The following is a 16661-nucleotide window of genomic DNA, read 5'->3' as shown; positions in this document are numbered from 1 at the left end:
GGTCTGTCTAGGTCAGTATTGTCTCCACTGACTGCAGCAGCTTTTGAGGGTTTCAGGCTGGAAACCTCAGTCCTGCTTGGAGATGCTGCCAGGGATTGAACCTGGGACCTTCTGTATGCAAAGCATGTACTCTACCACAGAGGTATGGTCCCTTCTTTAATTCCAAAGCCTGGTTTTGTTGCCAGGGTGCATGAGAGACACATTCTGGTTTCAAATCTGAAAGGGGTGCCAGTTGGTTTATTGAGGATGCAAACCTCCTTTGTCCTCATTTTTGAGCAGCTGATATCTTTTCCAGGTTACAGGAATTGACAGTGTGCTCTGAAGACAATGCGGATGTTCATGACATTGAACTCTTACAGTACATCAGTGTGGATTGTGCTAAACTGAAGCGTATCCTGCAAGGTAAGCCTGGAAGCTCTCAATTATTCCTGGTTAGAGCTGCGGGTTTAACTGCACTGACCTGGAAGCAAATCCCATTAAAATCAGTGGGGCTTACTTCTAAGTGAACACAGTAAAGAACTGAGCAGTAGTGCTCTTACTTTAATGTAGTCTGATTGAAAATTGATTGTAGGCCAGATTTTATAGCTGCTGTAATACTTCTTTGTGGCTTATTGAGATGTGCTGCTTGAAGGGAAAAATAATAATAGCCATGTTGTCACAGCATTTCGCTCAGTTGCTCAAAGCACTTCACACACGTTAACTTGTTAAGAGCCCCAAAAAACATGGCACAGGAGATACCTGATTGGAACATCCCACAGCTTTTATCAGTTTTTTTAAAAATTCAGTTGTTACCAAGGTGCTGGGGGAGGGTTTTAAAACTCTTCCCTCTTGTCGTCTTCATGGTTAAAGTCGTCTCCCCCTCAAGTTGCTAGTTGCCCCGCAGGGGAAAACCTACCATGATTGTAAGTTTCTTCCATGGGACAAATAGCAGTTTCAGAGGGGACCATGGTGATTTTAATTGGGGAAAGCAGGGAAGGGTTACTCCCCTTGTAAGTGCTGCAGTTTCAATCTGAATTTGCCCTCCCTTGGGCTGCTATTTTATTTTGTTTTGTTTTTAAAGTGTGAGATGCTAATTGCAGATCCCCATGTCATGTCTAGTTTGACCCTAATGGTATTAAAACCAAGTGAAGTGAATCACAATTGCCCCTGATGTTATCCACGAGTGGCTGATGGTAGCGTTGAAACTGAAATAGTTGTTTGTTTAAGGCTTCATACATGCTTGTAGCTGAAGTAAGATTTGAACCAGGGGCTTCCAGGGTCAAATCCCTGTCCTATTATTCAATAGATGTTTTTAAATGTCCACCGTATCCTGCATTTCCGCCACTCAGGTCTGTTGTCAGTTAGATGGCTCTTCGGTGGCCAGAGCAAAAGGGGATGGCATATGAGGGTGAATCTGGCCAAAAGGGTCTGATTTGGCCAAAAGGCCAAAACCTCTGCCAGCTCTCAAAGGGTAGGATAGCTCCTGAGCAGTAGAGGCTCCTCTTCCTGCTGGGGGCAGCTCTTTCGTTGCCTGAGGAAAGACTGTCAGTCATTGGAATAAAGGGCTTCGTTTCCCTTGAAGTCTTTGTGGTCCTCTATCCTCTCTTCTAGTTTTTCTCTGGACCACCCTTCCTCCTTCTAGCGTACTCATCTGTCTTCTTCCAGTTTCTCTTCTCCCTTTCTCTCCATCTGCCTGCCCTGTGCTGGCTCCTCTTCCCTTCCTGTCTCTTCCCTCGTCCTCTTAAAGGGCTCCAGCACCTGGCTTAACCCTGCCCAGTGCTGAGTTGCTGTGTGAACAGCCTCTCCTCACATCCAGGTGCTTGGCGATGGCGAAATGATTGAGCCAACAAACTTGGTGCAGCTGCTCACAGGGTCCTTTAGTGGCTTTTTCCCAGCTTGGGCAAGATGCTGAAGCCCACAGGGGCCACAGTGCTTTTCTCTCCCCTCTCCCAATTGTGGAAGTTTGTTCTTGGCAGTGTCACAGCAGCCTGGGACCTTTGCTGTGCTAATGCCTTGAACTTGACAGTCGTATTGTCCAGTGCCTGCTCCTGGCTGACTACCGCCCTCTCCATGCAGACATCCCATGCTGCTGCATCTGTACTGGAAGCAGTTGAGGTTGAGTCCTCTGGGAGCTTGTAGCTCATTTCCTGGTTTGCCTGCAACAGCTCCCTGGTAAACTGAAGACACAACCATTTCTCCCTGTCCCTCAGATGCCGCACCATCTCTGCCCTCCTTGTCTGATATCTCAGTCGCTCAATTTCTGCAAAGGAGAGCACTGCTTCATCTTGTGTAGTTGAGAGGGCCCTCTTGCAAGTGCCACTCCTGCCAGAGGTTGTGGGGGGGTAGTGGCAACAAGAAATAGGGCCTGCTTGGTGGTGGCACCACAGTTGTGGAGGTGCTCCCTTTTTCTGCCAGAAACTAAAGGCCTTTGTACTGTATTTAGATTAGGTTTTTTTAGTTGGGTGGTGGTGAGGATTCTTAGTTGTACTGGCCTATTCCTATTGCAAGAGAGCAGCTGCTGCTTTAGCAAAAGGTGTACCCACTTATCTGGCTGAATTGTGAGCTTAAGGAACAAAGTTCCTGGGGCAACATGAGTAACTAAAAAAGGAACAGTGTTCAGTTAATTTGATAGTCGTATTGTGCAACTGATGCCTTTAAAAGGGGATTGGACAAGTTTCTGGAGGAAAAATCCATTATGGGTTACAAGCCGTGATGTGTATGTGCAACCTCCTGATTTTAGAAATGGGCTGTGTCAGATGCAAGGGAGGGCACCAGGATGCAGGTCTCTTTGTTATCAGGTGTGCTCCCTGGGGCATTTGGTGGGCTGCTGTGAGATACAGGAAGCTGGACTAGATGGGCCTTTGGCCTGATCCAGTGGGGCTGTTCTTATGTTAATTGCATCTGGGAAATTATTTTATTTGCTGCTTGCATTGTAATTTCCTTGCCAATATGTCCTTCATGGCATACCTGTTTTTTAAATATGTGTCTTGTTTTGATATTTTGCCTCCATTTGCGAAGGAAGAAACTTTTAAAACACTTCTTGTGGTTTTACTCTTTTTCCTGCCTGATACAATTTCAGTCCAGAGGGAATGGGTCTGCCACACTTACCAGATAACCACACTCTACCACTACCTTTTCCTAAGGGGATCACCCAGGTTTTGGAACTCTCTGGTAACCTGGAAGACAGGTTTTCCCAAGGCGTTATCTTTCTGTATGGGCTTTGCTAGTCTTGGGTGGTGGCAGCTGCACCCAGTTTCTCATCAGATCCCAGTTTGTCCAAGAAGGAGTGTGAAGTGGAGACAAGGGAGAAAGGGCTGCTGCTAACCATTAGGCACAACTCCTGCTTTGTCCTCCACCACTCTTCACAACCAGCCTGCACAACCAACCACCACTTCCTTCACAACCAACCTGCAGTATGAAGTGGCATAGTCTGTTTCCTCTGGACTTCACTCCCTCATTTTGCTGCACATGCAGAGAAGGCCTGAGTGAACTTGTGAGGTGTCAAGGTGTCGGCAGGGTTGCTGTTCTTGCATTCATTGTATAAATGACCTTGTTTTTGTTTTGTAACAGAGACAGTCTTTAAATTTAAAGCCCTCAAGAAAGTAGCACAACTGGCTGTTATCAACAGTGTTGAGAAGGCAAGTATCCTCATTGCTTGTAATTTCTTAGATGGTGTCTGCAGAAACGAAGGCAGAAAGCACTGGGAGCTTGTATGAGAGTTACTGTATAAGAAGGCACATACCTTGCATGAAGCCGTTCCCATTGCCTTAGCAACAGAGTCTTTCTCTAGAAAAACTGTTGTGTTTGCTTGTTGTATGCTCATTGGGTAGCACTGGCAGTGTTTTGGAGGAAGGAAGCTTGATTTACATCGTGATGGGTGGTCAAGTAGGCTGGGGAATGCCCACACCATGGTGGGCCTACCCAAACAATATCAGGTTTGAATATTGTCTTTGAATTTTTAAGTTGTTGTTGAGTGCCTACCCCTGGGGAGGGAAAGGTAGGGTGGGAATATTTTTAAATAAATGAAGAGTAGTTTCTGTTTGAAAGCTAAGTTCAGTGAGGTCTTGTGGGGATATGGAGAGGGGCTGTAACTCAGGGGTAGAGCCGAGGCTTTTCATTTGGAAGCTTCCAGGCTCAGTCCAGGTTGTGCTGGGAAGGACCTTGGTCTGAAACCCTGGAGCAGCACTGCCAGGGCTCCTCTGCCCTGGAGAGCTATTTTCTTCCATCATGGGATTCAAGACAATATAAATGAAGTTGTCAGACTATCTCTCGTCCAGTCACTGAACAAACCTGCTTAGCTCCATAGTTAGGTTGATACAGGGTAGCATGGAAAATCTTGGATGCTTCTGTTTTCTCACCCACATGAAGCAGCTCTAAGAACTTGGTGATAGGACAAGGCAGCACCCCTTATTCTTCTAAGTGTAGCTCCTGAGTCAAATGTACTTCCTAAATTGGCAGTGCAATCCTATGCATGTTTACTCAGAAGTAAGCTCCATTGATTTTAATGGAACTTATTTCCAGGTAAATGTGTATAGTCTGGTATAGTCTTGCTGCCCAAGTGTGGTTTCTAACCTGTGTTGCAATCTTGTGCAGGCTTTCTGGAACTGGGTGGAAAACTATCCAGATGAGTTTACAAAACTGTACCAGACCCCACAGACGGATTTGGCAGGTAAGGCATAATGGCTGGATATCTTATTAATCAGAGTGGAGATTTTGCCAGATAACTTTTTTCCCCCCAATTATTGCATGTCTCAAACTCAGGGGGGTTTGGGGTGCTCAGAGTTCTTGGTTCTCGAACCCTAAAACCCTCAAGGCCCCCTGTTCAATAGTACTGCCGCCACCCTGTACGTGCCAGTGTCTCCGTCCAGGGACACTGAGACCCTCTAGGCTTAATTCTATCCCTTGCAGGCACTGAGCGCTTTCTCCAGTTAAAGCTTCAGTCCTCAAGTCACTAGACCTCAGTGAGCACTTGGTAGCTTGCTGAACGGTTAGGCAGGATTCTGAACCTTTGTCCCCAACAGGCAATGAAACAACCTAGTAAAAGATATCTTAGTTTATTAAATACATGAGGTTGCATAAGGTAGCAAATGCTAGAGGCATAAACATCTAGGAAACGTATCAGCAATAAAATAATAAAGCTAGCTGGCTATCTCTATTAATCCCTAACTCTCACCTGGGTCGGTTACTCTTGTAGATCTTTTAGCTCCAGGCTACCTGTGAGGCCAGATGCCCATGGTGGACAATGGAGCTCCAAAGCGTGCAGGATGTTGCACCCCAAAACCTCTGTTCAAGAAGCACCGGACCCACCCTTTGGGCCTCATTATTATACTTCTTATGCTAATAGTACTGAGGTGACTTCATACTTATTTAGACTGTCCAATCAGAAACTTTTGAGGACAGAACCTTCTCGAAGTGGGCCTGGTTGCTAGCCCTCTTAGTTCTTACCCCTCCCAACTGTAGATCCACAGCTGCATTTCATCAACTTGATAAGGTGCTGTTCTGTCTGCAAAGGTGCTACATTCCAATGGGTTGTAATTCTTGTTGTCCTTTCTGGCCAGCAAAGGAGAGACAACAATCTTTTTGTTTGTTTACTCACATTCTTGCAGCTAGGTACTGCTAGCCACTTCTCCGTTACTGACTTAGTTTGGTTCAGGCTCCATATGCTATCCAAGGCCTAACATGTACATATTCACGACATTGCATGATTCTGGACATAGTCTATTTCAGTGTGGTTTTGCTAGTGCTTGGAGAAGGGAAAAAGCTGCCATCGATGTGCTTCAGTCTTCTCTTTTCACCCTAGCAGATTGAAAGAAGTTTTATATCTCCAAAAGGTTCCCAAACTCTTGGGGAGAATTTTGGGACTTCATAAGTCTTTGTAGGGGGAGAGGAGGGGCGCGGCGACATGATTGTGCTGCTGCTGAGGAAAAAGGGGTTTTCTTCTTGCTTACTGTGGGTCGTGCTGGCCCTCTGGGGAGTGTGGGGAGCCTGCAGACAGCTCTGTAGTGCTTCCCATGCCTCAGAACACTGAAAAAAGCAACCACAAACCACTTATGGTTTCTTGCAAAACCTCCCTTTTCCCCAGCTGCACAGGCTGCGATCATGGCAATTGTGTCACTGCCATTGCCTCACTCCTTAAGTGGGCAGATGCAGAGCTTCTTGGGCTGGGGTGTCATGATGCCCCAGTTTGAGAACTTCTGTCCAAAATCATCTAGCCCTTTCTTAGACTTTACGCCTATGAATTCTCTGCATGGCAAAAATTCCCCTTCATGTAGTAAACAAGCATGTCAGGTAAAGGGGTTCAGTACAGCCTTTTTCCAGGATTTTACACAATGAATCAGCCCTGAACTTCGGTTTGGATTCTGAGAGCCAAACAAAATCACCCTGTGGACTGCATCTGACATGTAGGGTCTCGAACAGCTTCCCTCTCCCAGATGTGTTGGGGGAGAAATGTCATGTTTGGGTCTTTAGCTTGTGCTTTCCTGAAAAAGATATTGAGAAGACACTTTTCATGTTCTGGCTGTGCGGGGTGTGTCTGTTTTCCTTGAAAGTTGTCAAAACTTGGAATGCAATTTTCAGTTCAAGTGTTGCATTGTTGCAGTGACACTGAATATTGATACTGAGCTAAGAATGGGGGGCATTTCAGTTCTTGCATCGCAGCAATACTTCGGAAATCAGTGTGTGTGTGGCTTTTGTGCTTTCTTCTCTCACCAATGCAGATTTTGCAGAAAAGCTGTTTGATTTGGTGGATGGATTTGCTGAAAGCACGAAGCGCAAAGCAGCCGTCTGGCCTCTGCAAATCATCCTCCTTGTCCTTTGTCCGGAAATCATCCAAGACATAGCAAAGGATGTGGTGGAGGAAAATAAAATAAACAAGGTGAAGAATGCTGAAATGCGTCTGATGGTCAATGCTAGTTAGCCTTTTTTTTTTTAAAACATGTGCCGATGGTTGGTTGATTTTTATTAGCAAAGTGATGTGAAAATTTCCTTGCACATAAGCTAGAAAGCTAGCACTTTAGGTAGAAGGCGAGGCTAGAACTTTCTTGATATGCTGCATTTCTACATGCAGTTGCATCTTCCCAGTAATATTATAGTTAATGGTTAAATGTTTAAAATTCATTTTTCATTTATATTGTTTGCTATGAATTAACTAGATCAGCCATTTTCAACCACTGTGCCGTGGCCCACAGGTGTGCCGCAGGTGGTGTGCAGGTGTGTCACAGGAGGATCATTTGTTAGTAGGGCCACTGGGGGGTTGCAAGCTCCTGCTTTCTGTGCAGTGAACCTTGACAATTTTAGTGCCTTGTCAGCATGCTGTGAGATGAAAAAGGTTGAAAATTGCTGCTCTAGACGGCTTTATGGCAAGCTACTCTTAGCCACAGTCTTTTTCATCTGCAGTACGTGGTACTTACATTACAGGGTTGTTATAAGGGTTGCATTGGGATAATTCATGTGTATACTTTGAAGGGGCTAGATAAACCTTAAGTGATGTTACTAATATTAAAAAGTGCACTGCAGATCCCAAAGAGAAGGGTGATGCTCTCACAGTAAATTAGAGTCTGATTAGGGACCTGAATCCAAGATTTCTAGGATGGAGCCTTGGAAGTTAATAACTTCTTTCATTGTTGGATTTTTAATCCTGCAGAAACTGTTTTTAGACAACCTCAGGAAGGCACTTGCAGGCCACAGCGGAAGCAGACAGCTGACTGAAAGTGCAGCCATTGCTTGTGTTAAACTGTGCAAAGCATCTACCTACATCAGCTGGGAAGACAACTCTGTCATTTTCCTTCTCGTACAGTCTATGGTGGTTGATCTCAAGGTAAAAAAGGAAGGATACCCACAGTTTACGCTAGGCTCTGTTTTGGGGGTTGACAAGTCCGTCTGGTGTGAGCATCAATGACTCTGCAGCTAATGTAAACTCAGTAATGCTTAAATCAGGCATTGCACCAAACTGCAGTTCACAAAGTTTAACTATGATTTCAGGCTCCGAACAGATAAACGCACTGCAGACACCCGCCCATAAGTCGATCCCACAGATAAGTCGATGACAGGTTTTGAGCCAAAAAAAATCATGAAATTTTCTATGACCCTCGGATAAGTTGGGGGTTAAACTTAGGGGGGTGTCTGACTATAGTTTTGTCTGATTTTACCCGAGTCCAGATCCTGAAAAATAGCCTACCACTAATTGTTACCTAAGAACTGTAGCCTCTAATTTATTAAAAACATAGTAAAATATCATAAGATACATTTTTATTCTTTTAAAATTCTGGTCTTCACCACCTTTTTGTAAATACTATCAGAGTAAGTGCATTGTAAACAACATCAGTAAAACAGTGGTTCCCAACCTGGTATTCATGTACTCCCAGGGACACTCAACAGGACCTTTAGGGGTACTTGAAAAAGAATGGAATAATGGCAGAAAAAGGCAGGCTGTGCTCCAGAATGCCTTGCAAGGTAGGAAGGGAGGTAGCTAGTTGGCTGTGAAAGCCCCACCAATAGCTAGTTTTTGGTCATCAATTCATGTATGAACCAGTGATTGAAAACCAGCACAGTAAAAAAGCTGAAACATAATATGGAAAGTGATCGATCACTGAGAATTTCTCAGGACACTTCTGGTGCAAAACAGTGCAAAGGCAGAGTCTTCTGTTCTTCAAAAAGATGAAAAGAGAAAACGTGATGAATGCATGAAGTTTGGGCTTTCATAGAGAGGAAATGAGGGCTTGTATTATTACAAACATTTTGCTAATATGAAGGGTACAATTTATGGAAATGGGCTGTCAAGGGATATGCAAGTGAAATAGGTTGCGAACCCTGCAGGAGAACCATGAATCAAATCCACCTTTAAGGTGTCTGGTGTGTGAAGCCAGAAGCTCTACATATAACATACAACATATAACACGTAACTGAGAGTGTGCAATTCAATTCACAGTAGAGAGATGCAGCTGCATATATTTGCAACCCTTTTTACTCAGTAGACCCACTGCTTTCCACGGGAGTTATTCTTAAGTAATGATGCATTGAATTGTAGCTTGGGACTTTGCTTCAAATGGAAAGGAGGATCCCATCCTGGTGTTGGGGGAAAAAAAAGACCTCTGCCAAATGCCTGCATTTGCAAAAAGGAACTAGGTTGCAGCAGCATTTGAAAAAGGGAATGGAGGAGAATAAAAGGTTAACTTTGGCTGGAAATTTTCCCAGGAAAGTTACTATAGAAACAAATGATCTCTGCATTGCTTCTAATGAGCCCTCTTAGCAAGAAAGAAACTGTTCAGAGTTGAAAGACTCTGCCCTCTGATTGACCCAGAGATAGCAAAGTGATAGCTGGAGTTTGATTACTTGGCAAAAATTTTAAGTACTATAAAGGGGAGTATCTACCCTACCTTATGATCAGCCAGTAACCAAAATGGGAAACTTTGGTTTGAAATGGACCTGCCAATTAAGTTCTTGAATAACCCTGGTTTGGTGGGAAGTCTGAATGCAGATAGTCTGCCTCCAAAGTCTGGAGCACTGCAGAGATGGGAGCAGTCTTGAAACTGAAAGCTGCAAATGGTGACACCCAGGCAGCTGAATAGAATAGAATAATAGAGTCAGAGGGGACCTTGTACAGCATCTAGTCCAGTCCTCTGTTCAGTGCAGTAAACCCAAGCTGCAACAGTTCCAACATATAGCTGCCCACCCTCTGCTTGAAGACCTCCAGCAAGGGGGAGCCCACCCATCCCTAAGGTGTCTTAACTGTTCCTTCTAGTAAGGAGTTCTGCTGAAATCTGTCCTCCTGTAACTTCAGCTCATTAGATCTAGGCCTGCCCCTGGAGAAGCAGTGAGCAAGTCCTTGCCTTCTAATGTGTGACAGTCCTTCACCATCTAAAGAGTGCAGACTTTCATGGCTTCCCTAAATCTTCTAGAGGCCAAACATGCCCAGTTCCTTCAATCTGTCCTGTCCTGTTTTCCAGACCCATGACCATATGCTTTGATTTTGCTTGAAGAAGTGAGAACTTGTTCTGAAAGCTTGCGCATTGGTGTTCTTATTTAAATATTTTCACGATTAGCTTCTTCGGTCTAGCACTTTTAACCTGTTCATTGTCTCAAAAAGCAGCAGTATGTTGGCATGTGACACCCAAAATAACCACGGCACCCCTTTGCTGTTTTATAGAACCTCCTTTTCAATCCCAGCAAGCCTTTTTCAAGAGGCAACCAAAACGCAGACATAGATCTCATGATTGACTGCCTGGTGTCTTGCTTCCGCATCAACCCGCACAATAACCAGCACTTCAAGGTGAGGCCATGGCTTTGTAGGCTGTGCCTCTTTCTCTCCCTCTCCTGAAGCTATTTTTGAGCCATTGCGTGTGAAGGATAGGTTGGCAGTGGTCAGGGAATCATGAATAATAGAGAATTATATTTCTCAGCAATTACTTCTTGAGTGTTTTCTGGAAATCTATTTTTAGATTTGTAGGTTTCAAGATGCCTTTCTTGGAACTTTAAGAAACCTTTGTTTTGAATAAACTGAAGAAGCTCCAGTTTTCTTTTCTTGTTTTAGGCCCAATCCACCTGGGATTTCTCCCCCATCTAAAATGGATGTGAGGCACAAGGGTGTGCAGCTTGTTTTATTCATGCCAAGGGTCAGCAGCTCCCAGTTGTTTCAACAGGGTTTGTCCCCAAGATGCTTCTGGTGGATTTGTGCCCTTGGATTGCCAAGTTGGAAGGGAACCTAAAATCCCGTTTCTTCTCTCTTCTAGACCTGCCTGGCACAGAACTCTCCATCAAACTTTCATTACGTGCTGGTAAATTCACTCCACCGAATAATCACAAATGTAAGTTCTGCAAGCCCTGCAAAGCCTGCTCACCTGCATAGGTTATTGGGCTGAAACTGAAGCAGGGCAACTCTGTGGCAGATGTCACTGCCCGTTGAAGTGATGTTGGTAGTTCCGTTAACTTTCAATGGAAGTGTCTCATGAACAAGCACTGTGGTTCAACTATCTTACTTCTCTCCCCCCCCCCCCCCGTCTTAATGCTCATCATCGATATTCCAACAGTGGTAGCTGAGAAACATTGTATTTGACAGGGTGAATTAGTACAGTCTCCTTTCGCAAATGTAAATTCTATTCATTGGCTTTTTCATGGTTCATTGTTATTTCTAAGTGGTGGAAATCGTGGTTAAGGCAAGGCAGGATGCGCTCCTAACCTCAGATTTTAAACTAGTTATTGTTGATTGATAACACAACCTGGTCCCTGGTCATTAAATCTTCAGGACCACCTTCACCCATATATATCTAATACGGCAGTGATTTTCAATGTATCCACTTTTAAGTTTTTTTTTTCCAAAGCAGTTTACAATTAAAAGAACAAAACATTCAAACTGGACATTCATTTTCACATGAAAAAGCAGACAAAGGAAACAGTAGTGTAAAACAGCCTTGTTATATTCTGCAGTACCATAGTGAAACTATCTAAAATCAGCATAAATTAATTTAAGACCAAAATCAGTTAAAAGCTAAGTCTTGAGGGCCTGTTTAAAAATAGCAAAAGTGTGTTTTTGAGTAGGTAGGGACCAGTATATTTCCTTAGATGAAGAATTTCATAGTTGAGGTTCCACAACAGAAGATATTCTGTCTTACCAGCGCCAGACAGATGAATGGTCCAACTCAGGTTAAGACAGTTTTATGGGTTAATCAGGGATGTCCATTGCTCAGTGATACAAGCACATGCTTTACATGCAGAGGGTCCCAGGCTCAATCCCTAGCAGAATCTCCAGGAGAAGACCTCTGCCTGAAATCCTGGAAAGCCTCTTCCAGTCCATAGACAACACTGAGCTAGGTGGATTGGTGGTCTTATTTGATATAAGGCAGAATCCTATTTGCTGCATAGAGGCAGACTCGGGCCAAAGGTTTTGAAAAATGGTAAATTAGAAATGTATTTGCCTGCTGTGCAGATGACAGTAGAGCATCCCTAGGAAGAAAGCAGAATCTCCTTTCCTTTGAGGTTTTCAGAACGACTGAACAGGAATCTGTCAGCGCTAAGTCAGGTGTATTTTTACGTATTCACTACATTGGCGCCAGCTTATTCAAGCTTGCTTTATAGATTTGGATAATGGGTCACATTTTTTATACAGAAGGGAAGAGAAGAAGCGAGAACTTGTGGACCAAGTCTTGCAATCATGGTGTAATGGCTGCTGCTGAAGACACGTTGAAGCACGGTGGGGGAGTGCTAAATGTCCTAATGATAGGGTTACCAGATACAAACTGGGACAGAGTGCCTATACCAGTGGTTCCCAAACTTTTTTGACTGATGACTCCCTGGATGTGCTGGGCCATTGGCCATGGCTCCCCATTAGGGCTACAATCCTATACATTGTGTTGGGCGATGAGGGTTCCGCTGCTCCCCTGGCTGGTTTCCCCAGCTTCCCAGAGACCCATGTCTCACAGTTTGGGAACCGCTGGCCTATACCTTTAACCATTGTATTGAAGATTGAATTTTGGCAGGTGCAGCTCAGCATGGAAGGGTTTAAAAAGCTGCACCTGTCAAAATTCCAATGCAACAGGTAAAGGTATAGGCACTCTTGCCCCGTTTGTATCTGATCTCCCTACCCAGTGAGTTCTTCCCAACTCCAGCATTCTGATTCCCTGTTGGTGTCTTTCGCTTTTCCCATCCCTTCTTAGTCTGCATTGGACTGGTGGCCCAAGATTGATGCAGTGTACTGCCATTCCGTGGAACTCCGCAGCATGTTCAGCGAAACCCTCCACAAAGCTCTTCAGGGTTCTGGTGTGCACACACCAATCCGCATGACTCCGGTAAGAGCCAGGCCTCTGTTTCCATTGTTGTTACAATCTGTGTTTTCCATTCCGTTATTGATGATTGGCTATCATGGAAGGTGCCTTGAATGCCACAACCCTGAGTTGGGGGTTCTAAACCGTTCCTAGTGACCCATTGGATTTGCCCTGACTCCAGCAAGAGGAAAGAGAGCTTGGCTTTTGGCACTGAACGCAGTACATTCAAACAACTATTTGGGCTGTTCCAGCACTACTTTCAATGAATACTTCATTTGCATGGTTGCTAATACCTTTAAGTTACTTTCTTGCTTTTCAATATGCTATTCATTCATTAAAAAAATTTTGGATTAAAAATAGGACATCAGTGGGCCGCAGTATATCTGTATCTCATTCTCTCAGCAGCACGGGAAATATATTGGGTCAGAGGTTCCCAAACTAGGACCTCATGATGCCCCAGCCAGTGGGAGACATTCGCTGTCCCCTTAAGATGGGTGGCGATGTTGTGTCTGTGGCGACAGCACTTCTGGGATTGTGCTGCCACAGCAAAAAGGGGGTTTTCATGTGCTTGGGGATTGCACCGGCCCTCTGGAGGGTGTGGGGGCCCTGTAGTCCCCACTGTAGGCCAGCCCATGCCTCGGAACGACTCCTTAACACAATTGTGACCCACTTCCAGTTTTTGTCACACGACCGGAAGTGGATGGTGATCGTCTCAGGGAGCCGTTCTGAGGCACTGGAAGGCTAGCAGAGGGGGCCGTGGGCCATCACACCCTCAAGAGGGCCGACGTGACCCTCATAGTTGGAAAAATCCTTTATTTCAGCAGTGGTGCAATCCTGGAAGTGCCTTCCCCTGCAGCTACTTACAGAGGTCCCACCTCTGGTGTAAAGTTCAGGAACCTTCTCACTAGGATAAGAAGGTGACTGGATTCAGTTGTAATGGGAAACCATGGTTTCCTACTAGATGAATAAACCCCTGTAAGCCAGAGGCTTACTTGCTCTCCCCTCTTCTCTCTTAGGAGCAAGAGAAGGAGATAGAAAACTATTACTTTGTTTCAAGTAAATTACAGCTCTGTGTTAGGCCTGGACTTCATGGAACTGTGGTTTACTTCAAACGGAAGGTAGACGCATTAAGTTGTTTCCTCTCCTCACACACATGGGAGGAGGAGCGGAGAGTGTGTAAGCCCATCTCTTGCAGATGCTTATTCAAACAATGGAAACCATGGTTTACTGTTGCATTTGAACTAGGTCAGTGTCTTGTACTGGCCCTCAAGCAATCTTGAAATCACTGAGAAATCCCTGTTGTCAGATGCACCCAGTGGTATACAGAGACAGTCCCAACAACATATCTCAGTGTCCCTGTTTTGTTTGGAAGTTTTTATGAATTGTTGTATTCACACGTGGGAAGAGAAAAAAAAACAAACCAATTGTACGTTGCAGCTCTGACACTGATTGGCGGTGCTTTATCTTCTGCTTCTTATTTTCTGCTCTTATTGGCTGCTGTTGCTCACATGATCAGATGCCATCCAGTCACTGCTTTGCATGGCAGTGGGCCTCTGTTGCTGTAAGTATATGACCCATTGTTAACTACCACAGAAAAGCTGCTTGTTTCTTTTGACTTTTCTGTGCATAGTTACCACGATAGTCATGTCACACTTCATTTCAGTGATTGAATATGTAGCATGTTTTACACTTGTTGGCTGTATGAAGCGAATAAATCCATTTCACAAACCAGGTGATGCAAACAGTTGATTCTCTGTCATTCTTCTCTTCCTTCCCGCCTGTACACAAATCCCATAATTTAGACTGTTGTTTTTAACAATGAAATGGTTCCTTCATGCGGTACAACTGCCAATATCTTTGATGAATTAGTTGACCGCTTAAATTTATCTAGGGGATGGTGCAGACTTAATATTGACTCTTCCTTAACCATGGTTAGGAGATTGGGAGTTAGCCACAGAAGCATGCTAGGCCTGCCCTTTTGCCCTCTTTATTCAGACTTTATCTCCCCCAGAGTTCTCTGCCTAGATTTAGGTGATGTGTCTGCACTGACCTTCATTGCAATTATGTTTGTATGTTATCCAATTTACCAGGATTTGAAACTGCAGTTTAATGTTAGTTTCAAACCCTAGTTGGTCTTAGCATGAACCTCGCCATGGTGGAATTGGGAGATTTGTTCCTGTAAGGACAAGGGATCAATGCTTCTGCAACCAGCGCTATTAGATTTCTTTTCTGTATCAAAAATAGCATGCAATTGTAACATTGATTATAAAATACTGTACATGAGGACTAATTCCTGAATATATTTAACCCGTTTATATTTCAGAGCAATTATAGCCATTAATTAAATTTGTTTTTTTGTAAAGCCTGAAGTTTCACTAATGTGGTTTAGAGAATTTATGTCCAAACTATGACCAATTCATTTTTAAAATTTTCATTCATTTAGATTTTTTTTTTTCAGAATGTTAATGAATATTATTTCTGGTCCTGCGGTTGGGTGTTGTGTATTTGTGGAAATAGTAAATGATTCATTAACATGAAAAGTTTTTTCTGTTAATGTGCTTTTTTTTGTTTGTCTACAAGTTGGAGTTCAATTGTATGTCTTAGGAATAAGTTGAATAAGATATGTTTGTATTTCTTAAAACTCTGCTTCTAAGATTCGGTTTTTCAAGAATTAAGTCTTCGTTCAAGGATTTGATGTGGCGAAGGGCTGGCAGGGAAACATGGAGAACAGCCATAGGGCCATGACCTACTTGGAGTCACTGAAGACATTCAACCTGCTCAGTAGAAGGCCCTCCTCAGCCCTTCTCTGGTTCATGATATTCTCATCCATTTGCAAGAGTTTCTCCACAGCTGTGAGACCTGAAAACTTTATTCCTGGGGAGAAAATTTAGCGCCTCAGACTGATAACTGAATTCCATGTTCTGCTCTTGCCTGGTGATCTTACTGAATATGTGGGCCTCAAATTAGATGCCTTTTGCTTTAGATGACCCTTTGCTTAAGGAGTTTCTTTTGTTTAAGAAACTCCTTAAAGTGGTCCAGATTCAGGTGAAAGCAGCCTGTGTGTCTGGAGTAAGATGCTAGCATTTCAGTTAGCAAACATTTTGTAGAGTGTTAAAAAAAAAAAAAAAATCTGATACAGTGTGCTGAGCAGGAAGGGCAATTTTTTTCTTTGCAGAAGTGGTGGATCCCGTATCTGCGGAATTGACTCATTGTGGACATGGGACATCTGGATGCGGAGGTCCCACTGTTGTGTGTGTACTTACTGGGAGGCCTCCAGAGGCTACTCTTGGGTTGTGCTGGGTCTGCATGGCCCTCCTTGGGCCAATGCCTCGCGGAGGACTCCAGAAGTGACTTCCAAAAACTGGAAGCATTCTGAGGAACACAGAGTGCCTTGCGAGCCAAACACAACCCTGGAGCAATCTCTTGAGGCCTCCTGGTAAATAATTGCGTTGTCAAATGCTGCACTCCAGTATTCAGTATCCAGTATGCTTTTCCAAATGATCATAGACTACCGTGACTTTTAGCAGCGCTTCAAAACTTGGTGGATTTGGTAATCTCTTATATACAGTGGAATGTAGGCTTGGGTTATAGAGTTATGCACATGACAGGTGTTATAAAAACGAGGTTGCAACAAAACCGGGTTTGCATGTTTATTGTGTAGTGTGTTCCATCCTACTTTCTTTTTCTTTGATTCTCTGGAAAGAGTAAATTGGATGAATTGGTACAAATACACACTCAGCTGGTATGTATCCTCCTTTCTCAAGACCCAGGGCCAGACCACACCCTGTGCTCAAGAAATCAGAGGGGCCTCTGACATCGTGGCTCTTGGTGATATACAGTCTGTTTGCTGTATCTTACCTACTGAAATGTAGTATCAAGAAGGTGAAATGGTAAAATTGGTGATGCAGTTCATATTGAAAGTTTTTT

General features: G+C 44.0%; 1 protein-coding gene across 5 annotated transcripts in view; it reads left to right on the top strand.

Moving 5' to 3' along the window:
• The window catches only part of NF1 (neurofibromin 1), a 177285-nt gene that overhangs the window by 14992 nt on the left and 145632 nt on the right, over window positions 1-16661 (top strand). For 4 of the 5 annotated variants that reach the window (XM_066634973.1, XM_066634971.1, XM_066634970.1 and 1 more), the window contains exons 5-12: window positions 296-402; window positions 3550-3617; window positions 4573-4648; window positions 6696-6853; window positions 7622-7795; window positions 10124-10246; window positions 10707-10781; window positions 12627-12758. In XM_066634973.1, coding sequence (XP_066491070.1) covers window positions 296-402; window positions 3550-3617; window positions 4573-4648; window positions 6696-6853; window positions 7622-7795; window positions 10124-10246; window positions 10707-10781; window positions 12627-12758 — 913 coding nt within the window. The remainder of the gene's footprint in view (window positions 1-295; window positions 403-3549; window positions 3618-4572; window positions 4649-6695; window positions 6854-7621; window positions 7796-10123; window positions 10247-10706; window positions 10782-12626; window positions 12759-16661) is intronic. The other variant, XM_066634972.1, reaches the window with a different exon arrangement.

The sequence above is a fragment of the Tiliqua scincoides genome, chromosome 8, assembly GCF_035046505.1.
Source record: "Tiliqua scincoides isolate rTilSci1 chromosome 8, rTilSci1.hap2, whole genome shotgun sequence".
Taxonomy (NCBI): Eukaryota; Metazoa; Chordata; class Lepidosauria; order Squamata; family Scincidae; genus Tiliqua; species Tiliqua scincoides.
This window is presented reverse-complemented; position numbering and strand designations above follow the sequence as displayed.